The sequence below is a fragment of the Silene latifolia genome, unplaced genomic scaffold (genome assembly GCF_048544455.1).
Source record: "Silene latifolia isolate original U9 population unplaced genomic scaffold, ASM4854445v1 scaffold_79, whole genome shotgun sequence".
NCBI lineage: Eukaryota > Viridiplantae > Streptophyta > Magnoliopsida > Caryophyllales > Caryophyllaceae > Silene > Silene latifolia.
In genome coordinates, this window is record NW_027413701.1 from 2,878,825 (window position 1) to 2,903,553 (window position 24,729).

A 24,729-nucleotide genomic window follows, 5' to 3' on the forward strand; every position below is an offset into this window, starting at 1 on the left:
GGAAACGATTTTCTAGAATACTCATGAACGACTCTCTGATACCATGTTAAGATATTTGAAAGGGGAATTGTGTGTTTATCATTAGCAGTAGCAACATATTTATACAAGATAGGGCATAGCCTAATACAATGAATCTAATGATACAATGAATGGAAATCAAAGGACTTCTTGTAAATTGGCCAAAGACTTCTCGGAAACACGCCAAAGACTACACGAAATACCATGTAATCCTAACAAGTTTGCTGTTATAATTAATTGCTAATGTCTAAGATGCATAATTAATATAAGTTTGTTCTTGGCTGATGAATTTTTGTAGAGGGATTGGTTTTATTTTCTTAATGAGTTTGCTAGGTGATTAATTGGTATTTCTCTCTGATTCTATACGAACAATAACTTGATTTTTATCAACACTAAAACTTGGGAGAGACGGTCTTTTAATAAGTTATTAAGAGAGCAATCTTCCGTATTTTTTTTTTATATTTCGTGACCCTTTTGTTGTTGGTCGTGACATAATAATCTCGTACCTATTGAGAGACCGTCTCTCAGAAGACCTACCCGAAGATAAAAAAGATGTTTATCCACATCTATTAGCAATATTTTTATTTTATTTTGACCACCCAACTATTTTACATAGTCACGCCACTATATTTTGACATTTGTGTCCAATAAAAATACGATAAACACGATAATTAAGAGTTGTAGACCTATTCTTGATATTTTATGTGTCATAGCTTAGTAATACCTCCGTTCGTCTCAATTAATAAATCATACGTGAAACTGGACTTTGTACTTTGTAGTCGCTAATACGTATGTTATAAACGAGTCGATATCTTGATAATTGTATCTTAAAATTTTCTCATGTGTAAGTTAAAATTAGCTTCTAAATTTGCCCTCTACATAGACACAAATTTGAGTTTTTTTTTTTGCACACATGTCTTTTCATCTAGAGCCTCTAATATTTGAGAATTATATACACATCAATAATATACCACAATTGAAATACCGTAAAACTGAAATTTTTACCTCCATATCTCCTCATCTATTGACTCCAACCATAACACTTGGAATATTGGTCACTATGTCATGCATGAATGTACCAAAAATAAACAATATACCATGCATGAAATAAGGAATTTGATAAAGATACTAAATCTTAATACTCCCTCCATCACGGTTATTTGTTATCCTATTTCATTTTGGGATGTCTCAGTCAGTTGTTGTGCAATAATAAAAAATGTATACGACTTTAGCCCGTGAAGATAGTTACCACCGATTTGTTAAGAATTATATGGTAGATACTTCTTCTCAACCAATATAAGTCTAAAAAGAACTCGGCCTTTACAACAACAACAACAACAACAACAACAACAACAGCAACAACAACAACAACAACAAAATATAATCAAAATTTACATCCTTTAATCCTAGTAGACTATCAAGAGTTTTCTATATTAATTTGTGATGGTCGTTTATAAACAAAATTGTGCTATGCTTTGTCGGCTTGTCGCAATTACACTTTTCATGATATAATTACTCAAATTAGTAACATGTTTTTTTCAAAAAAAGAAAGTAGGTAAAACGTTATGGGAGAGCATTTAAAATCAATGTTTTACGGAGTGATAATCCTAGGTACATCTCAAATAATAACCGTAATTATTATGTGAGACGGACTCACATTGTAAGACGGTCCATTTAAATAATTTCTTTTTATTAATAGCAATAAATGAATGATTTTTTTTTTCATAGAAAAACACCGTGTAAGAGAGTCAAAATTCAGAGTGGAGATGACAATAGCGATAATAAAGGCGGGTAAATATGCAAACATAATATTACAATATAGTGCATACCTTTTCAATTTATATTTTATTCTATCCATCTTATGTTGCAGTCTCCTCAACAATCTGTTCACAATAAAGAGATTGATTAATATAATTTACACTTTAAACAATTCGTACATCTATAAGAAGGTAAATACACAAAACACAATAAAAGATATAGATGTTCAATTTGATAACTAATCTACAAGATCAAAACAAAAAACGTAGGTGTCCCAATGTGTGTGTCACTCCAATCACCTTCTAACACATAAACAAATTAATATAATTATTGCAATATTTTATTTTGCTACAAGTGTTGTGTCAAAAGGTGAGTGGAGTGGTAACACAGTGGGACAGGGGATCCTTATTGATCAAAATTTATGGATGGAAGAGAATCGGAAAACACTATATTTATACTTTTTACAAAAAGGTATTCAGTAGATTGATAACTAAAAACGTTTAGTGTATCTATTATTAAAAAAAATATCTTAGATATTCCTAGTCCAATTAGAATTTAATAGTTTCATGTTTATTAAACTTTTAATTAATTAATTAATGCTTAGTAGTTCGTAAAGTTAGACTCTCTAAAATCACTCGAAAAAAGTTTCCTTTATTAATATAGATAGATTGATATCGTTTAATATGGTATCGAGCTAGGTCTCTCTATTTTCTTTACAATCTGCCGTCTTCCTCATATTTTTTTCTTTTCGAAATATACACCATGACAAATTCTGCAAATTCTGCAATTGTTGAACACTCAAAAACTCCGTCATACACGATGGTTCACGTCGAACATCCGGGTCACGGCATAACCCCGGTTGTCTTCAACGGGAACAATTATGACGAATGGTCTCATTCTTTTCATCTTGCGATTATGGCTAAGGGCAAGCTTGGGTATATTGATAGAACAATCAACAAACCTGCGGCCACGACTGACACTTTCGAAACATGGCAGTCCACCAATGCCTTGGTGACCATGTGGATCTTCAATATGATTGAACCTGCTTTACGCAATCAAATATCTCTTCGTCCTGAGGCGAAACAGGTGTAGATATCAAAAATCATTTTAATCAGATTAACGAATTTCGAATTTACCAATTGCAGGCTGATCTTTTGGCGTGTCGTCAAGGGCCGACTGAATCTTGATCTAGTCGCTTACTACGGCCGAATGACCGCCATATGGAACGCTCTCTCGGAACTTGATGCTCTTCCGTCATGTTCTTGCAATCCATATAATTGTGACTGGCTCAATATTATCACTGCTCGACGGGAAAAGAAAAGGGTACGTGATTTCTTAATCGGTCTTGATGATCGCTTTGCCAATACTCGTTCCCAAATCATTGGTATTAATCCACTTTAGACCTTGTTTACAATTGTCTTTTGCAAGATGAGGGAGTCCGTCTTTTAACACTTAATAAAACCGAGCCAACACCTACCCCAATGACGTTCGCTGCTCGTGCTCATCAGGATTCACGACAGCCTAATTGGGGAGGGGGGGAGTGATGGTCCTTGTAACCCGTCTGAACCCTCAAAGTATTATTGTATTGCTTGTAAAAAATCGGGTCATAGCTTAAAATTCTGTTATCAAGTCACGGGAAATTATCCTGAATGGTGGTGTGACCGTCCTCACAACCGTATCTATCTCAACCAAAACGCCACCGACTTGACCAATGCTGTGTTTGTCCCGGATCCTCGTAGCAAACCTGCCTCTGAACGACCCAAAACATATACCTCTGCTTCGTCTTCTGTTTCTTTTCCTAAGGCAGATATGGCGTCGGGTAAACCATTTACTGTTGCCGCATCATCATCCCATGGCTCTCTGGCTCAATCTGACAACCTTGATCTAAACACTCTAAGTCCACAAGAATTGGAGGAACTTGGACACTTATGGCAGACTCGAAAAAACGAGTCCTCTAATGACCGATTCAATGATAATATCTCTTCTTTTACTTGGATCGTTGACACGGGAGCATCTCATCACATGTCGGGATGTCTTTCTCACTTTTCGAATCTTAAAAATATTACACCTTTATCCGTTGGTTTACCAAACGGAGATCTTCCGATCGCTACCCAAGGCGGTGATATACATCTTTCGTCGTGTCTTGTCTTACGAGATGTTCTTTATGCGGCGCCCATACAATGTAATTTACTCTCTGTTTCAAGTCTTTTAAAAGATACGACTTTAACAATTCAATTTTCGCATAATCTTTGTCTTATTCAGGACCGTTTCTCGAAGACGGTGATTGGGGCGAGTGAGCAACACGAGGGACTCTACTACCTAAAAGTTGTCCAGAATGATAAAGTGCACGCATGTCTAGCTGGGTCTGTTGATTCCACTTAACTTTGGCACCGAAGGTTGAGGCACCCCTCTTCAAATATTTCCCGTTTTTTACCATTTCTTAATAAAAACACTCAAACTTCGGATATTTTTCATAGCAAAACATGTGACATTTGTTTACGCGCGAAACAAACTCGCGAACAGTTTCATTTAAGTTCTAGTCATGCTAGTTCTTTTTTTTTTATCTTATACATTGCGATCTTTGGGGTCCATATTCCGCAAATGCGTCATATGGGTCTAAACATTTTCTAACTATTGTTGACGATTTTTCACGTTATACATGGGTATATCTTTTACGTCATAAGAGTGATACTAAACAAACTTTACTGAATTTTTTTGCCATGATAGAACAACAATTTGACAAGAAAATCAAAATTTTATGGACCGATAATGGCACAGAATTTCGGCCTCTTATCCCTTTTTTTCACGAAAACGGAATCCTTTTTCAAACTTCTAATGTCGACACCTCTCAACAAAATGGTCGGGTGGAACGAAAACATCGTCACATTTTAAACGTCGCGCGTGCCCTTCTTTTTCAAGCAAGCCTACCTTTATCTTTTTGGAGAGAGTGCGTTTTAAGTGTTGTTTACTTAATAAACCGCACTCCGATACTTCTTCTAAATGGCAAAACGCCTTATGAAATGCTCTTTAATAAACCTCCACCCTTTGAAAACATTCGCATTTTCGGCTGTCTTGCTTACGCTCGAAATTTAAATCATTTTCATGATAAATTTGCATCTCGAAGCCGTAAATGTATCTTTATCGGTTACCCCTTTGGAAAGAAAAGTTGTCATCGCTATGACTTAGACACCGGGTCTTATTTTGATTCATGCGATGTTATTTTTGTTGAAACGGAATTTCCATATACGAACCTCAACATTCACGACTTAGACAATGGTCCTTCATCGTTTCTCGCTGACTTTATGACCCCCGTCGATCAGACTATACTTATCCCCACTCCACCAAACCCATCGACCTCTTCCACCAACGACACGGTTCCACCGTATACCCCTCAGTCCCCCTCGACTAATCCCTCACCAACCCAACCCACCAGCCCCGCCACAACTCTTGACCACACTGTCTCGCCGACTCCTCCCTCTGACCCACCACAATTGGGTCGTGGCAAACGTACCAAAATTCCAAACTCCAACTTAAATGATTTTGTCTTTTCCAAACCTCGTCCATCGTTTCACTCACTCGCCGCCTCACCATCGTCTTCAGGTATCGCTTTTCCTATTTTCCACTATCTTAATTATGCCAAATTTTATCCTAACCATAAAGTTTTCTTGTCGGTCGTGACTAAACATCACGAGCCTAGTTTTTTTAAAGAAGTCATGCAGGTACCCAAATGGCGCGAAGCTATGAAGCTCGAACTTGACGCTCTCGAGAAAAATAAAACATGGACTCTCGAAAATCTTCCTCCAAATAAGAAAGCAATTGGTTCTGTGGGTCTACAAAATCAAATATAATGCGGATGGCTCCATAGAACGATACAAGGCCCGCCTTGTGGTCATGAGAAATAGACAAGTCGAAGGCGTGGATTACAATGAAACCTTTGCCCCGACAATTAAACTTGTCACAGTTCGAACTTTACTCGCTATAGCGGCTGCCAAACAATGGGTCCTTCATCAAATGAATGTTCATAATGCCATTCTTCACGGCGATCTTCATGAGTAGGTATACATGAAACCTCCACCTGGGTTTTCCCCGTCAACAGACGATAAAGTATGTAGTTTACGAAAGCCCCTCGATGCTGGTTCGCTAAACTTGCTTCTGCTCTCATTAAATACGAGTTTCAACAATGTACGTATGATTACTCATTATTCTCCATTTCTCGACCCGACACCGAGGTACACATTCTTGTCTACGTCGATCATTTGGTCATTTGCGGGAATAATTCACCTTTTATCGCTCAATTTAAGAAATACTTAAGCAAATGTTTTCATATGAAAGATCTCGGAGCCCTTAAATATTTTCTCGGTCTCGCAATTGCTCGACACAAAACCGGAATTTTCTCTCCCAACGCAAATATGATCTCGACATCTTAAATAAAACGGGTCTTCTCGGAACAAAACCGGCACCCATCCCAATGGAACAAAACCATCGTCTGGGTCTATCCAAACCTAAATTTATGTGTGACCCTCAACCTTACCGTCGGCTCGTAGGACGCCTCGTCTATCTCACAATTACTCGGCCCGAGCTGACGTATTCAGTCCATATCCTTGCCCAATTTATGCACGCTCCCACAAGTGAACATTGGCAAGCTGCTCTAAATGTTGTTCGGTATCTAAAGAACTCACCAGGACAAGGTATACTCCTACGCTCCGATAACAATCTACGTCTCAATGCTTACTGTGACGTTGACTACGCTACATGCCCAACCAGTTGCCAGTCTCTCTCCGCTTATATCATGTTCTTGGGCTCTTCCCCGATCTCCTGAAAAACCAAGAAACAAGCAACAGTGTAACTTTCATCAGCAGAGTCCGAGTACCGTGCAATGGCATTCACAATCCGAGAACTCAAATGGCTTAAAGGCTTACTTCAATCTCTCGATATCCGCCACAATCAACCCATTCAACTCAAATGCGATAACCAACCCGCTCTTTATAGCTCGAAATCCGGTGTTTCACGAGCGCATAAAACACATCAAAGTCGATTATTACTTTATTCAGGATGAAATCCAAACCGGTGCTATTGCTGCAAGTTATGTCCACACGAAGGCTCAACTCGCGGACATTTTTACAAAAGCTCTAGGTCGTGCCTCATTCGAAAAACTACTCTCCAAGTTGGGTGTCTCGACTCTCCACACTCCAACTTGAGAGAGAGAGGGGGGGGGGGGGGTATTACAATCCTAAGAGCCGTTGCTTTTCATTGATAAAAGAGTCGTTGGCTCAAGCTAGCAATCAGGCAAACACAATATTTGTTTCCGCAATTTAGCAACGAAATTATTCGTTTCCGTAAATATATTATTCCTTCTCTTGTGTATATATAGATAGAATAATCACTTGTATAGCAACACAATACAAAGCAATTCATCTTGTAATTATCAGTCAATATATCGTCTCATATTATCTAATTGATATCGTTTAATAGAAGGTGACGAAAGGGATAATCGCATGGTGAGACTATGAATAGCAGGGGCGGTGGATGGCGTGGGTGTGGCTGAGATGGCAGTTCATAGTGCCTTTTGCATTTGAGAGTTGAGACACCGACATATAGGCTGGCCGTGATTGTTTTTGTTTTGATTCTAACTTATATTATTGGGCTTCTTTTTCTATTGGACCCGTTCTATGTTATAGGGCGGTCCTATAAGAGAGTTGCTGACAAAAACTTCAACTTATATAAAATAATACTACTACAAGAAATGATTTCCGGAAATAAATAAAACTATTTTTAAACTCGTGAAATTCACGGACTGTTGTATACTCCGTAGTTAGATGATTATCTTTAAGCTAATACTCCATGTATTATTAATAAATTTAAAGTCATACGAAAGTCGATCATATATAAATGTAAAACACAACAAATTAAAGTTGGTTATGTATAAAACACAACAAATATTAATATTAAATATGCTTTAGTTTTTAAAAAATATTTTTCCGATCTATAAAAGGCGTTATATACTAATTGTTAACCCTCACTTTAACCCTAACCCGACGTTCCGACCCATGACCCATATGACTCAACCCGTATTAGAACTCACCCGTCTTGTATGATCCGACCCGCCCAACCCGTTAGAGATATATACAACATAAAGGATATATAACCCCACTTAAATGGTGTAAAAAATTATCGGGAAAATAATCTCAAATGAAGCGGCTCATAATTTAGAGTATCGTATCTTCTACTAAAATAAACTAAGTAGATGACAATTACTCCATAGAATTAAAGTATTAGATCATTATTTATATATAATGGTAGGAAGCCCAACCTTCTACCCTCGTATACACATTAAGAAGTCATCAGAAAAAAAATAATGATGCTTGTAAAATATATTCACAAATTATAGATTAAGATGATCTCAACTATGAAACTGTCAGTTTTATTATTAAATAACAAATAAATTGTCATTTTATTTAATGAGTCAAAAAATATAAACTAATAAGGTCTTACATAGACCTGGCAAAGCTGACCCGACCGGAGACCCGAAAATGACCCGAAATATATCACCCGAAAGTGAGCCGATAGGCTCGAAGTCACCCGATCTGAAAATGACCCGACCTAAAGTAACCCGACTTAAGTTACCCAAAATAAACTGATTGACCCAGAATGACACAAAATGACTTAATATGGCAAAATCATGACCTGAAATAACCCAAGCGACCCAGATTGACCCGATCCAAGGTGACCCTATTCGAAGTGACCCGATCCAAAAATGACCCGACCCTAAAATGACCCGATAAGTTATTGGCCCGGAAATGATCCGACCCAAACCCGACCCAAATGACCCATTTTCCAGGTCTACTCTCACACCGTGAAAGGGTCCATTTTTATAAAAAGAAAACTATTCATTTAGTTCTAACAAATAAGTTGTCTTATTATTAAACAATAAATAAATTGTCATTTTATTTAATGAGTCAAAAAATATAAACTAAGAGGGTCTCACATAGACCGGGCAAAGGTAAACCGACCCGAATGACCCGACCCGAGACCCGAAATTGACCCGAAATATATCATCCGAAAGTGACCCGATAGACTCGAAGTCGCCCGATTTGAAAATGACCCGACCAAAAGTGACCCGACTTAAGTTATCCAAAATTACTGACAACAACAATAGTTGATGGAGTATTTTTTTTACCATTATTGTAGTCTGTAGATTTAACATGATTAAGAGTACGTTTGTTTTTGGGACGAATATCATCAATATAGGAATTTAGAAAAATATATTCCGTAATTTCAGTTATAAATTAGTTTTAGAATCATATATTCCGTAATTTTGCTTATATAAATATATTCCGTAATTTGCTTAAAAAAATATCATATAGTTATGGTAAATTAGTTTTGGAATCTATTTTTTCATTGCTTATCTAAACTCAAAATATTCGTGAATTTAGGGATTGATTTATAATCATAATTTATTCTTGGTAAATAACGAATGTTTTATATTCCATCTTTAATTGATTTTAGTGTTATGTTTTTCTTTTTTTCCCTAATATGTGCAAGGCTCAAATTATTCAAAATAATTACAAAATACCATGTAAGCATGGCTGAAGTATTAGCATGTCATGTAGGCTATAGATCTTAGAAGATTGATATATATAACTAGGGTAGATCTCGCGCAAAAGCGCGTTTTTTTTAGATTACTTTGTATATAGATCTTAACAATTAAATTAGTTGTATTTAACTGTAAAACTAACAATTTTAAATGTGAAGTATTAGGAGGTAGAAAGAAATTTTAACATTTTTAGCCCTAATAAAATTAACAATTTATGTGATACTTTTTTTTTTTCTAGAAATGTTATTTATAAAAAATAAGATTTGTCGATTTAACACAAACAACTGATGATTCTTTTTTATCCATGTAAAATGTACAACTATTATTGTAATTTTTTTTAGAATATGCGAAGTAAAAAATATAAAGAATAAGGTGGAATATATAAACTAATTTAACAATGTGGGTAAAATTTGTATATGTACATATATGAAGAAATATTTTAATAATATGAGATAAAATATTAATTTCAATTATGGAAGTTTTATTATTTGAGAAGATAATTAAATACATTATCTATATACTCATAGAATAACTTTCTAAATTAAGATCCAACTTATAGCTATAATATTTTAGACGGGAAATTCCAAACTTTTTCTATTCATTTAGTAAATAGAGGATGATAATGATAATGATGATATGTATTGGTAGTGGGGAGATTGGGCTTGTTTGGGTAAAAAACAAAATACACCCACAAGTAAAACACAAACCCTGTAAAGAAAGAAAGAAAACACAAACCCTGTCCTGTCATCACACACGGATAGCGATCCGTGTGACATCCACTCAACCAATCAACAACCGTTGATAACATGTTAATCCAACGGCTCCCACACCATCCTCAGAAAATATACCATCCCCAAAATTTCACCCTCCTTCCCAAAACTCAAAAACTTGAAATCTCCCGCTTTCATTTCCTCACCCTATAAATACCCCCAACAACCACCCCTCATTTTCCACCACAACCAAAACAAACACTCTCATTCTTCTCCCTCAAATACAATCAACATCAAAACACGCGATTCAGATCCCGCTTTCGATTCCGAAATGGCTCGTACCAAGCAAACCGCCCGCAAGTCCACCGGAGGAAAAGCCCCAAGGAAGCAGCTAGCCACCAAGGCAGCAAGAAAGTCAGCACCAGCAACCGGAGGAGTTAAGAAGCCTCACCGTTTCCGTCCTGGAACTGTTGCGTTGAGAGAGATCAGGAAGTACCAGAAGAGTACTGAGTTGTTGATCAGGAAGCTTCCATTCCAGAGGCTGGTTAGAGAGATTGCTCAGGATTTCAAGACTGATCTCAGGTTCCAGAGTTCTGCTGTTGCTGCACTTCAGGAAGCCGCTGAGGCGTACTTAGTTGGCTTGTTTGAGGATACTAATTTGTGTGCTATTCATGCTAAGAGGGTTACTATTATGCCTAAGGATATTCAGCTGGCTCGTCGCATTCGTGGTGAAAGAGCTTAGGGCTTCAAGTATTAAGGAAGTAATATGAGTCATTTCGTAGTTTTATTTTGCTGAATTGAAATGTCATGAAATGCGGTCGTAGTTTCTAGGGTTTATGTAGTAGATGATGTAAATCAAGCTTTTAGTTTCTGGAATGAAATGAAATGAAATCAACTGTTTTTGATTTCCAATCTTGCTGTTGTTTCTCATTTGTTTGTTTTAAATTGGTCAATTAGATCTGAAATGTGTGTTTATCGTCCTTCGATTGTTATACTCCCTTTGTTTCAATCATTATTTTTCCTTTTGATTAAAATGATTTGATTGCAAACAAATGTTTGAGACGGAGAGAGTAATTGATTATACAGAGTATCGTCTTTGATTGTAATTAGATCTGAAATTTGTATCAATTGTTTGTTTAAATTTGATTACGAAGGGAGTATTTGATATAAGAATCTAGGAATCTAATTCGATTACATTGCACTCTGGTTTATTAATAAGATTTGTCATGTTTTGTGTTTTTAATTGTATTTTCCCCTAGTCGATTTACGCTTCCTCTCTTCGAGAAATGTTGAATTGCACTGCAGTTTTGACAATCAGGTTTATGATTAATAACCTGAATTTACGCTTCTGATATTCATCTTTGTGCTTGTGTGGCTGGACAAATCATCCCAGAATACAAGTGGGCGAGAATCGAACCAGCTGTAAAAACTTGTGTGATTGAAATTCAGCTGTCGCATTTGAGAGCAGCTTGACATAATTTCTTAGTAGGAATATGTGTGTACTAGAATTTTTAACTGTTAGGTGCTGTTGCTTTAGGTTGAAATCGTCTTGAGTTATTTTCGTGAAATTGGAATGAATCATGAATGTGAAGCGTCATAATCCTAGATTGTACAGTTGACCTACACTCTTTTATCTATGAGTATTTTCGATTCATAATTCATCTCAAATAAATTGTGAGGCTACTTAGTTGTACAAGTGTAATCAAGTAGACTGTACAATTTGTTAGTGACATTAGGTCATTTTCCCGGCGTTAGGAGCATATGGTGTAATCTCATTTTGCTAGGGGCAACTGCCATTGTTTTGAAAATCCCAAGTATCACGATTTTTCCTATTTTATGATTTTTACTCCACTGAGCAGAATGAACTATACTACTGCTACAAGGGAATTGAAGAACCTAGATGTGATCATAACCAGGGCTTTCCTCTTCATGCAGGTCTTATGGGCTATGGCAACCATCTAGTTACCAGTTGTAGCAATGTCCACACCAAACCTTGCAGTGGCTACTTCAGCTTCATCCAGCAACCACCCTGCACGCAATCTGCAGCCCGCCACCACCACTGTACTACCAATCCCTAACCACCATCCATAGGCCAATCTCTGCCCCTTTCAAATCATCAAGGGGGAGGTGACCAAAAGTTCTGCAGATTTCGACTTCCCAGCACATTAGCATTACAGACTGATTCGAAATAAGGGCACAAGTCAACACCCGGTCTCCAACGCGTGTAGTTGAGAAAACCAAGCTTTAGTTTTATCTTTTGCCAATCAACCATAGCTCCAATTGATAGCTTCACGATATAAAAAAGGCATCATAAAAATGCACAGAGTCAGTCAGCTAAGCAAGCTGCAACAGAGCAAAATAATTATTAGGTTTAATTTATCTATCCAATTTTCTAACCTCCTCAAGATTATAGCACCATAGTGAAGAATGATGTCGCTTGAGATGAGAAGAGATGACACTAGCGAATGTAACCAGCGCAGACTATAAGGTGATAAACACGAGGATCAAGTCGCGAAGTCACAAACAAATGTAGAAATAACAACTCTTGCAGCAGCCTAGTCGCAAGGAATGAGGTTGTACAGATTAAAAGACACACATCTTCCAGTACTGAAGACAGAAAAAAGCAAGAAATTATCATATATGAAAATCTAAATTATCATATTCCAAATCAAAACATTGGACGGAGCATCTATGTTACTCCGACACTTACACTAAAACACGGGTATGATACTTCAAACTATTTTATTCGAAAAACACAAGGAATTTCACCAAGTTAGCAGTGTACAGCAAAGCGTGCAACATTTACTAGAAACAAAAGCATTAGGACTTAGGAGAAATACCATGAACAAAATTCGAGCAACATGAATGATGAAAATACGTATGAAAAAGAATCGTATATGTACTTCTGCCGCACCAATCAGAAGTCGTAATGCCATGGCTGGTCTGATGGTCATACTCGAGTGAGTGGTAAGTACTAAGTAGTATCGTCTTGCAGACGTAGTTGAGTTCTACTTTGCCTTGACAAGAGAGTAAAAGCCGTTCCTCCAAGGACTTTTTAGTAGTACAGTAGAAATAATTTTAAGAGGGTAAAAAACACAATAAAAATGGAATTGACGAAGTAATAATATACTCCCTCAGTCCCGGTCAATTGTTGTCCTTTGGTTTTGGCACAAGGACCAAGAAAAGAGGAGGGGACCAATTACTAGATGACAAGTGGAACAAATGGAGCGTGAATGATCAAATTGCTCATTTAGTTCATTCTTAAAATAGAAAAGACAACAAATGACTGAGACACCCAAAATGGAAAAGGACAACAAATGACCGGGACAAAGGGAGTATAAAACAACACTAGATAGTGGACTTTGATTACAAAGGAAGAAGGATGAAAGTGCGCAAAATGTTCAGCAGAATAGATAAACACAAGGCATTGTATTGCACTATTGTATGAATTAGTGGCTGTCCAAAATTAAGAAAAGAAGACTGCTAGTTTCTTTCCATATCTTTCAAACTATACCGATTTTTAATTGAGGCGAGAAAATAAATCCTTGCATTTCGCATGAAAAAGGAGAAATTGCCGGCTCCCTTCCCCACAAAATTCGTCCGTATGGAGAGTTAAATTCTACTTGGACGTGGAATAGAAATAAAAGTGTTCTTGTTACTCTAGCTAGTTCAGCATTTCTATACAGCAATCTTTTGAAGCCCTTGGAAGCATCAACAGGTCCCTAAAGATCTCCAGTTGCTCTTTCAGCTCATCGACATTGTATATTGTATCGACATACAACCTGCTCAGGCAGGGTCGATTCTGTACATTTTGAGGCCCTATGCAAAATTGTAAAATGGGGCCCCCTTAAAAATTCACGTGTCATTTTCCAATACAACTCAATCTTTAGTGACATTGATTAAAAAACGTATGTGTCACACCATACTTTTTTTATATTCAACGGGTGACCTTTACAAGACGGTTAAAACTTAAAATCTAAATACCTGTACCATAGAAAAATTCAAAAATTCAACTATATAATATTACAAAAAAAGAATAATGAAAAGTAGCCATAAAGGATAGAACACAAGATCACCTACAACTTGGTAAGATGATTACCACTAGTGACTAGACTACTTTCCTAGTTGTGAGTTCTATAGAAAATAATTCTTATTTTACAAAAGGCCTCACTCTATAACCTACATAGTGGACTTCTAGTTTCGCAATTGGGCCCCTATCAGACTTGGGCCCTTGTCAAAAAACCGAGTAAACATGCCTCTGGGCCGGCCCCGTGCTCAGGTCACTTGCGTTTCTAAGAAGATGCCTCATAAGTGACAATGGACACTTGTGCCCACTGTAGAGACCAAATCAGTCAAACTCAGACTTGTCCAAAAGTACAAGGAAAGCGTGTAAGAAAGAAGAAGGACGCATTAGGCTAAAATATAGAGTATGCTAGATTGTACTATAAAGTAGTCTTTTCTATTGTACACTGGTTATTAACCAGAAAGTAGTTACTAGCTGAAAAGTAGTTGTATATATGCACTACTATGCTTGTAGTTTATTCTTCATCAATGAATAACAAGCATCACATTAATTCTTGCACAATCAATGGCTCAACAAGAAAGTCTTCTACTCCTGACATTCGTATTTACTCAACATAGTATCAGAGCACTCAGGATTGAGGAGACTGATAACCAATCTTATTGAGCATTTACTGCAAGAACAAGAGGCAAACTTGGTCTACATAAGCTGAGTTTTCAGTAAGGAGAACACACACCACACTTCTTCTTTCTTTCTCTCTTTAACAATCAACTAGCTTTCACTCAAAGAATGGCAAATCCTGATAATACTATCATAACAACCTCTGCTGGTAATCTAGTACCCACTGTCAGTGCCATCCTTGAATCATCTGACCCATTGTACTTGCATCCAGTTGAGAGTTCTCACCCCCATTGTGGTGGACAATAAGCTCTCTGGAATTGACAACTACTATGAGTGGAAGCGTCAGATGGAGATTGCAATCAGCATCAAGAGAAAGCTGGGAATGTTGACAGGAGTGGTGAAGAAACCCACAAATGATCCACTGAGAGAAGCAACTTGGATCACCTACAATAGTCAGCTCATAACATGGATGCTCCACAATATGGAGCCTCAGATCAGGAGATCTGTAATGTACTCCAACACTGCAAAAGAGATCTAGGATTATCTCCAGAGGCAGTTCTCAGTGAGCAATGGTGCTCGTAAATTCAGACTCAACAAAGAGCTATATGACTTGGAACAAGGAGACAAGAGCATCTGTGAATATTTCACAGAACTCAGAATATTGTGGCAAAATGTTGAGCTCATGAATGACTGGCCTCCAATCAGTCAAATGACAGCAGAGATTAATGCTTGGTTGGATGCTCATCTCAAGGAGTAAGATGAAAGAAAGCTATTTCAATTCTTCAATGGGCTCAATCCATCTTACTCTACATTAAGAAGCAATATCCTAATGATGTCTCCTCTCCCAAGTGTAGAGGAAGCTGCTGTCATCCTGCAACAGGAAGAATTACAGACAAAGAATTACAAGAGCTCTGTGAAGACGGAAGCTGACAACTCTACATTCTATGCCAACCAAAGGAATGAAGAGAATGTACCTTTCTGCAACAAGTGTAAAAAGAAAGGACACTCATTGAGCAGCTGCTGGAGAGTTGTAGGGTATCCTGTTGGACATCCCATGCACCAACACTTCCCAGCACCACAGAACTCAGACAAATCAAGGGAAGGGGGCAACTCAGGAGCTGTGTCAAGAGGATATAGATCTGGAATGCAGAGAGGCAAGTTCCAACGCCACCCAAACAAGGGAAGAATGGCTGCTCATAGACCTGTCAAAAATCGACCCGACCCGAAAACCCGACCCGCCCGACCCGTTTTTTAGGGTCACGGACCCGGTTTTTTCGACCCGTGACCCGATTGACCCTAACCCGTTTTGACCCGATAATTCCCGGGTCGGGTCGGGTCGGGTCCGGGTCGACCCGTCGGGTCAAGCATCTGAAAAAAAAAAAAAAAAAAAATCACGCGCAAAAAGTGAAAAGGCTGAAACTAAGTTTCATGATTTCATTCTAATTTTCCCAAAATTTCACCCGCCTCTCTCTTTCTTCTCCCTCAAAATGGAAAACCCTAGACTCCTTCTCCAGATCTCCTTTTCAATCAATTAATTTCCAAATTTTAGTGTCGGATCTTCGTTCTCTATTTAGTTGCCTTTATTCCCTTTATAAGATGCGTCCAACCCCAACTCCAACTCCAACGAATCGGACTCGCCGTCGTAAGAATACCACCAGATCTCCGTCACCTCTAAGTCAGCAACCTCGGCATGGTGTGCCGCCTATATCAACCTCCCTATCAGCAGGTGAAGTCGTTCTCCTACTTGCAATTATCGCATTATTTGGCTATGTTGTGATGTCGAATTGTTGATCTCTTTAAGTCGTCCTCTTACTTTCTTGGTATTTATTATTGGGGTAATTGTTGTCATTATTTGGCTATGTTGTGAGCACACCATGAATTTCTGCAATTATCGCATTTTTTTTGATGTATGATTTGTAATTGAGCTGAACACTGTAATATCGTTGTGAATTTTGTTTTTCAGGAGTTAATTTATCGCTTTTTTGGATTTTATTTTGATATATGATTCACAATTGAGCTGGATAATGCATTGCTGTTGTGAATTCTGATTTTTGAGAAATTAATTATTCGCGTTCTAGATTGAATTTTGGTGTATGATCTGCAATTGAGCTGATGCACTATTGTTGTGGATTATGTTTTGTGGAATTATGAATGAATGATTCTTTTATTGTCATCTAATAGTCCGTCGATTGTGATTCATGACATATTGACAATTGAAAACAACAATTTTATGTTTGACAACATGGATAAAGTTGCATATATGTAATCTTTAGCTGTAGAGTATATAGGTTGACATAATTATGTGTATGTTGTTTAAACTTCATGATTGCCTGCATATTTTTAGAATTAGATGTGGGAATATCGATTTCCTGCAATTTTATATAGAGTTCAATGTTTATAACTTCGGACTATAATCACTTCATGTATAGAGTGCTTTTCAAATACAAGTTCTTACACATTTTTCTTACTTATGTAGGTAATTCATCATCAACGCCTTCATCTCAAAATGATAATATAATATACCAAAGCACCGAGTGTATCATCCGAAACTCGAAACAGAAAGTGGACTTCTCCGGTATGGCAACACTATAAACTATTTGACGCAAGCTTATTTCCTGATGGGATAGCGCGAGCAATTTGTAAGTATTGCGATGGTGGACCAACTCTAGCATATTCTGGTAATGGCACCTCTAATTTTAAAAGACATACTGAAACTTGTCCTAAACGTCCACTTTTAGGCGTTGCTCATTTAACGAGTGATGGCAGCTTCATTAAGAAGATGGACCCTTTAGTTTATAAAGAAAGAATGGCACTTGCAGTAATACGACATGCTTTTCCTTTTTCATATGCGGAATATGATGGGAATAGATGGCTGCATGAGGGTTTAAATGAGAGTTACAAACCAATTTCTAGAAATACTTTAAGAAACTACTGCATGAAAATTCATAAAAGAGAAAAACAGATTCTTAAAGAGAGCCTGAGTAACTTACCTGGAAAAATTTGTTTAACAACTGATATGTGGACTGCATTTGTTGGCATGGGTTATGTTTCTCTTACGGCTCATTACATTGACTCTGAATGGAATTTGCATTCTAAAATTTTAAATTTTTGTCATTTGGAACCACCTCATGATGCTCCTTCCTTACATGACTCAATCTATGCTAAACTAAAAGAGTGGGATATTCGAACTAAAATATTCACTATTACACTAGATAACGCTAGATGTAACGATAATATGCAAGACTTATTGATGAATAGCCTCTCTTTGCATTCTCCCATTCTTTGTGATGGTGAATATTTTCATGTGCGTTGTGCTGCTCATATCCTCAATTTGATCGTGCAAGATGGTTTAAAGGTAATTGATAGTGGGGTGCGTAAACTTAGAATGGTGGTAGCACATATTGTTGGTTCTGAGAGAAGACTTATAAAATTTAAGGGCAACGCATCAGCTCTTGGCGTTGACACTTCAAAAAAGCTTTGTTTGGATTGTGTTACCAGATGGAATTCCACATACAATATGCTTGAAAGGGCAATGATATACCGCAATGTCTTTCCTACTATGCGAGGACCTGAGATGAAAAAGTTTGATCCCCACTTTCCCGAGCCCCCCTCGGAGGCAGAGTGGATCAGAATAGTGAAAATTGTTGAACTTCTAAAACCTTTTGATCACATTACAACTCTTATTTCTGGGAGGAAATATCCTACTGCTAACTTGTACTTCAAAAGTGTATGGAAAATCCAGTATTTGTTGACGAGGTATGCAAAGTGCAATGATACTCATCTAAAAGACATGGCTGACCTAATGCGGATCAAGTTTGATAAATATTGGGAAAATTATAGCATGATCCTTTCATTTGCTGCCATATTAGACCCTCGATACAAGCTACCTTTCATAAAATATTGTTTCCATGAGTTGGACCCCGAAAGTGCAGAATTGAAGACTAAGGTTGTTAAGGATAAGTTTTACAAGTTGTACGAGGAGTATGTCAAATATAGTCCTCACGTACTGAAGGAAACAAGTGTTCAAATGATACCGGCATTTAATTACCAGTAAGTATATTCTTTTCATAACCTGCTATTTTTATATTCTTTGATGATGTTTGCTGGTCGAGACTGAATTTCAGTTTATCTTGACAATAGTCTTATACTCTGAAATGAGAGTTTAATTGTGTTTAAATTTTGAAGGGATTTGCAAATTTCGATGGAGGTGCTGTAATTGGAGGTTTATCATATTTGGATACATATTTGGATGATGCGAGGTTGGATCATACCTTGAATATTGATGTTCTCAAGTGGTGGAAGGAAAATGAGTCAAAATACCTCGTAGTGGCCGAGATGGCTAGAGACATATTAGCTATCCCAATCACCACGGTTGCATCTGAGTCCGCATTTAGCATGGGAAGCAGAGTCTTGACAAAATGGAGGACATCACTCTTGCCGAGCACGGCTGATGCCTTGTTAACTACTCGTTCATGGTTGTTTGGCTTTGATGTGCAAGAAAGTAAGACAACTAAATTTCTTTTTTTTTTTTTTGTAAATTGTAATCTAATTTATGATGAAACCTTGAAAACTTATATGGTGGTATTATAATGGTGACAGGCGAGGAAGAACTACAAGATGTCAACGGTTTTGAGTTTGATTTGTCGGACTTGTCGCATTTGACTATCAACCCCGAAGATGAAGAAGATGAAGGAGATGAAGAACATGAGGGCAGTGATGAACTTGATTAATGACTTGGTTGTGAGAGGGACTCACAAAGTCACAATGAACATTTGTTATAAATTGTATCTTATGGGTTTTAATTTGTAAATTTAAGTTAAGACTATATCTACTGTGTACACACACTCTTTTTTTGTCAATGATCAAGTACTTTGAGAGTGTTGCCTATTAATTTATGGACTTATTCAATTCAATGTCACCATAAACGCGAAATTAACGTCAAAACATCCATCTAAACCAAAAAATGTACTTATTCGATCGAACTTTGATGCGGGTAAACTTTTATTCCTCCTATTTTCGATTCACATGGCGGTAACAAACTAACAATTTTAAAAATAAAAGTTACCAAAAATGTACAAACGTTAAAAAAATGTAACAATTAATAAAAAAGACGAATAAATATAAAAAAACGTACTTGAAAAATGTAGAAATATACAAAAAAAAAGGCGTTAAACCAAAAGTAATCAGCTATTTTGACACATCCTTGGACCCGTATTCTGACCCTAACCCGACCCGTAACCCGTATAACCCGACCCGTATTCAACCCGACCCGTATTCTGACCCGACCCGTATGACCCGACCCGGGACCCGACCCGCCCGACCCGTTCGACAGGTCTAGCTGCTCATGCTACAAATACTGGAGGAGATGAGGACATGGCTAATGTGTCAGGCGCCATCACCATGACAACAACTCAATTTGAGCAATTGGTGGGTAATCAGAAGGCAAAGGGCATGGCTTATCCTGAAACTGAGGATGAAATGGAAGCCAACTTTGCAGGTAAGACACTCTTCACTTCAACCAGTTCAAACACAAAATCTCTTAACTGGATAATAGACTCAGGAGCCTTTGATCATATGATTTCTGATCTAGGACTCCTGCAAAACTGCAAAGAATTAATTTCTAAACCAAAGATCAATCTACCAAATGGCATTACTTCAGTAGATTCTCATTGTGGTATTTTCCAACTGGACAATGGTATGATACTGACCAAAGTCCTTTATGTTCCAACTTTCAAACACAATCTCTTGTCAGTACAAAAACTCATTAAAGATGAAAAATGTATTGTGACATTTTATGAGCATATGTGTGTCATACAGGACTCTCATACCAGGAGGATTAGAACGTTTGGCAGGGAAGAAAGGGGCATCTACTACTTATTGAATAATAATAGCAATGTTTTATCTAGTGCAAGGGTTAGGACTGTTTCTACACCTTGCAAGTTTAAGTCTAATTTTGTTGACAGTAAAGATTTGCAGGAATCAGAGTGTACCATTTTGAAGTCTTGTAATACCTCTGATAGTCAATGTAATGCACTGCGCAATTTTAATGAAAACAATGGAAGTGTTTGGCATCTAAGGTTAGGTCATGCCAGTCTAGGCAAATTAAAACACATTCCTTGTATCACACCTACTGAACTTGCACTCAACTCCAAACCTTGCATTACCTGCTCAATGGCCAAACAAACTAAGCTTCCTTTCCCTATCAGACTGACCAGGTCACCTGACATTTTTGACCTTGTCCATGTGGATGTCTGGGGTCCCTACAGAAAGGAAACTAGAAACAAAAATAAGTACTTCCTGACATTAGTTGATGACCACTCACGAGCAACCTGGGTGTATCTTATGAAACATAAATCTGAAGTGTCTACATTGTTAGTTCAGTTTTATGCTTTTGTCAAAACTCAATTTGGAAAACTTATAAAAATATTCAGATCAGACAATGCCCTTGAATTCACTGAGGGGGACAGCAAAAAATTTCTCCTCTCCACTGGTATCTGGCAGCAAACTAGTTGTGTGGATAGACCACAACAGAATGGAGTGGTGGAGAGAAAGCACCGACATCTACTTGAAATAAGCAGAGCTATCAGGTTTAATTCAGGTTTCCCTCTCTCTTTCTGGGGGGATTGTGTCCTCACAGCAACCTATATCATCAATAGGTTGCCTTCCAAAATACTCAGCAATCTAACTCCATATGAAGTGCTGCTCAAAAAACCTCCCCAATATGATAGGCTCAAAGTCTTTGGGTGCCTTGTCATGATGTACAATCCTAGTAGGGATAAGGATAAGTTTCAACCAAGAGGATTGCATATTTATAGGATATTCCTTGTCACAAAAAGGTTACAAAGTTTATGACATAGTCAAGAAGACTGTCTTTGTCTCTAGAGATGTGAAGTTTTTTGAATCTGTGTTTCCCTGCAAGATCAAACATTTTGGGCAACACCTGTCCACCTTGCTACCAGAACAGGTTGTTCTTCCAGGCCAGGTATGTATGAGGAGGAAACAACCACAACACCTCCTCCCACTATCATGCCTGAGCCACAGGACTCTGCTCATGTGCTTGATGTCACCACTGCACTCTCAAGCCCTTCAGATGCACCAGAACCCATCTGCAGGCCTCAGAGGACCAGGAGAGCACCTGAATAGACCAAGGATTATGAGGTTCATAATCCTGTCATGGCACCAGCCACAATTGCCAATGTGGCCCAGCTGCACATTGTCAAATCCTTTGCCGGCAATGACACAGTTGACATCTCCTCTCCTGATCCAACTCATTTTCATGAAGCTGTTCAAGAACAGAAATGGATTGATGCCATGAACTCAGAATTGCAAGCCCTGGCCACTAATCAAACCTGGGTCCTCACTGAGCTACCCAAGGGCAGGAAAGCCATAGGGTGTAAGTGGGTTTATAAGACCAAATATAATCCTGATGGCTCCATAGAAAAACACAAGGCAACACTGGTCATACAAGGTTTTAGACAGAGGTATGGTTTAGACTATGAGGAAACCTTTGCCCCTGTAGCTAAGATGTCTCACGGTCGAGCACTCCTTCTTTGTGATCTCTATGAAAGGACTGGTCAACTTGCCAGATGGATGTGGCCAATGCCTTTTTACATGGGGATCTTGAGGAAGAGGTGTATATGAAGCTTCCTCCTGGGTATTGTGATGGTGTTGTATCACTTGAGGGACAAGGGGAGTGTAACCCTCAAGTACCAGGCAAAGCTTGCAAGTTACTCACGTCTCTTTATGGATTCAAACAGGCTCCTAGGCAATGATTTTCCAAGCTCTCCCAGGTCCTATTACAATGCAATTTCAGGCAGTCCCATGCAGATCACTCCCTTTTTATAAGACAACATCATGGAAACACCATTGTTGTCCTTGTGTATGTGGATGACATGGTCATTGCAAGGGATGATCTATCTGCTATTCAGGCTCTCAAAGATGAACTGAACTCTTCCTTTCACATGAAAGATTTAGGAGAACTAAAGTACTTCCTAGGGCTTGAGGTTGAAAGAAGCACATCAGGCATTTTTCTCTTTTAGAGGAAGTATACCATGGATCTGCTGAAAACATTTAATGTAGACAGTTCCAAGTCTCTAAAGCTACCAGTCAATCCAGTTCTTAAACTAGAACCTGGCAAAGGCACTCCTTTACCACAACCTGAAGCATACAGACAGTTGGTGGGAAAACTCATCTACTTAACCATCACCAGACCAGATATTGCATTCTCAGTCCAACTACTGAGTCAATTTCTGTAGGCTCTTACCTCTGACCATATGCAGGCAGCACGCAGAGTCTTGAAATATCCGAGGTCTGCTCCAGGATAAGTTGTACTTTTTGCCAGTAGTTCAGCAGCTAAGCTCACAGCTTATTGTGATTCTGACTGGGCTTCTTGTGCCTTTAGTCGCAAGTCCACTACAGATTTTTGCATTCTTCTGGGCCAATCTCCCATACCATGGAAATCCAAGAAGCAATCTGTAGTTTCCAGATCTTCAGCTGAAGCTGAGTACAGGGCCATGGCTATGACTACTTGTGAAGTCACCTGGGTGTTTAAGCTTCTTCAGGATTTAGGACTGCAACACCTTGGCCCTGCTCAGCTAAAGTGTGATAACCAGGCAGCCCTAGCCATTGCAGCTAATACCGTTTATCATGAGCGCACTAAACACATTGAAGTAGATTGTCACTTCATTCGTGAAAAGATACAACAAGGGCTTCTCACTACCTCCTATGTCAATACCAAAGAACAGGTGGCTAACATCTTTACCAAGTCATGTCTCGTGTCTCAACATGAGTACCTATTGTCCAAGATGGGAGTTTCCACAAGTCTCCACTCTCATCTTGAGGGGGAGTATAGAGACCAAATCAGTCAAACTCAGACTTATCCAAAAGTACAAGGAAAACGTGTGAGAAAGAAGAAGGACGCAGTAAGCTAAAATATAGAGTATGCTAGATTGTACTATAAAGTAGTCTTTTCTATTGTACACTGGTTATTAACCAGAAAGTAGTTACTAGCTGAAAAGTAGTTGTATATATGCACTACTATACTTGTAGTTTATTCTTCATCAATGAATAACAAACATCACATTAATTCTTTCATAATCAATGGCTCAACAGGAAAGTCTTCTACTCCTGACATTCGTATTTACTCAACACCCACAAAACTTGATCACTTCAATCCTGTTAACATGACACGAAAAGGGGCCACATGAATCTCTGAAGATGGCAGCAAGTCATAGCAGTAATCCGGACAGTAGTATGGAGAACAAATGAGTGAAGTGAAAAAACTAAAACAAGGTTAAAAACACCATGTTATACAAAACTCGTGTAAACCTATTATGAGTTGATACTAACCGATCCAAAGCTGACATATTCAAGTTCAGGAGATTTCTCAAGCAAGCATGTCACATATTTCCACGCGTGATAAGGACAGCCATGATGGGCTAAATTTAGGGATTTGCTCGTCCTCATCAGGTGTAAGAAGAAGCTGTATAATGAACAATATTGTCATAATATGACCAAATATGTTTACATTTAATGTAAACCAAAGGCCCAATATTCTATGGCTCCAGAATCATATATCATATATTATATTAAAGCAATAACCGTCAACCCCTTTGATTGCCACGTATCACCGTCCCTTCAGATGCCACGTGTCACTCTCCACTTTATTTAAAAAAATAAAAATAAGAATAATAAGAATATATAAGGCAATCACGTAAACATTGCTAAGAAAAACTGGAAGTTGCTGATTTTTTAACATATTCTTTAACATGTTTTCGGTATAATCTTATTAGGAGATATTTAATTTGCGCAATTTTAAAGGAAATATATTTAGTAGAAGTTGCCCAAAAGTATCAAAAAACATATTATATTATGATACAAAGGTTATAGGAAAAATATTATATTTGTTACGAAGTATAAAACTGATTGAAAGATAATATATGATATATGATTCCATATAAGCACACAAAAAATGCCGAATTTAACTCCAAAAATCTCGCCCTACTTTG

The 24,729-nt window shown here is 37.8% G+C and overlaps 2 protein-coding genes across 2 annotated transcripts; both read left to right on the forward strand.

Moving 5' to 3' along the window:
- The first annotated feature begins 10,301 nt into the window (after positions 1–10,301).
- On the forward strand, positions 10,302–10,992 carry LOC141640403 (histone H3.2). Its single transcript, XM_074449206.1, has one exon. The coding sequence runs from the start codon at positions 10,412–10,414 to the stop codon at positions 10,820–10,822; it is 411 nt and encodes a 136-aa protein (XP_074305307.1). The 5' UTR covers positions 10,302–10,411; the 3' UTR covers positions 10,823–10,992.
- Positions 10,993–16,177: 5,185 nt separating this feature from the next.
- On the forward strand, positions 16,178–19,607 carry LOC141640351 (zinc finger BED domain-containing protein DAYSLEEPER-like). The gene is made up of 3 exons (XM_074449158.1): positions 16,178–16,448; positions 18,908–19,223; positions 19,322–19,607. Exons 1-3 carry the CDS (start codon positions 16,413–16,415, stop codon positions 19,450–19,452), a joined length of 483 nt encoding a protein of 160 aa, XP_074305259.1. The 5' UTR covers positions 16,178–16,412; the 3' UTR covers positions 19,453–19,607.
- The last annotated feature ends 5,122 nt before the right edge of the window (positions 19,608–24,729 follow it).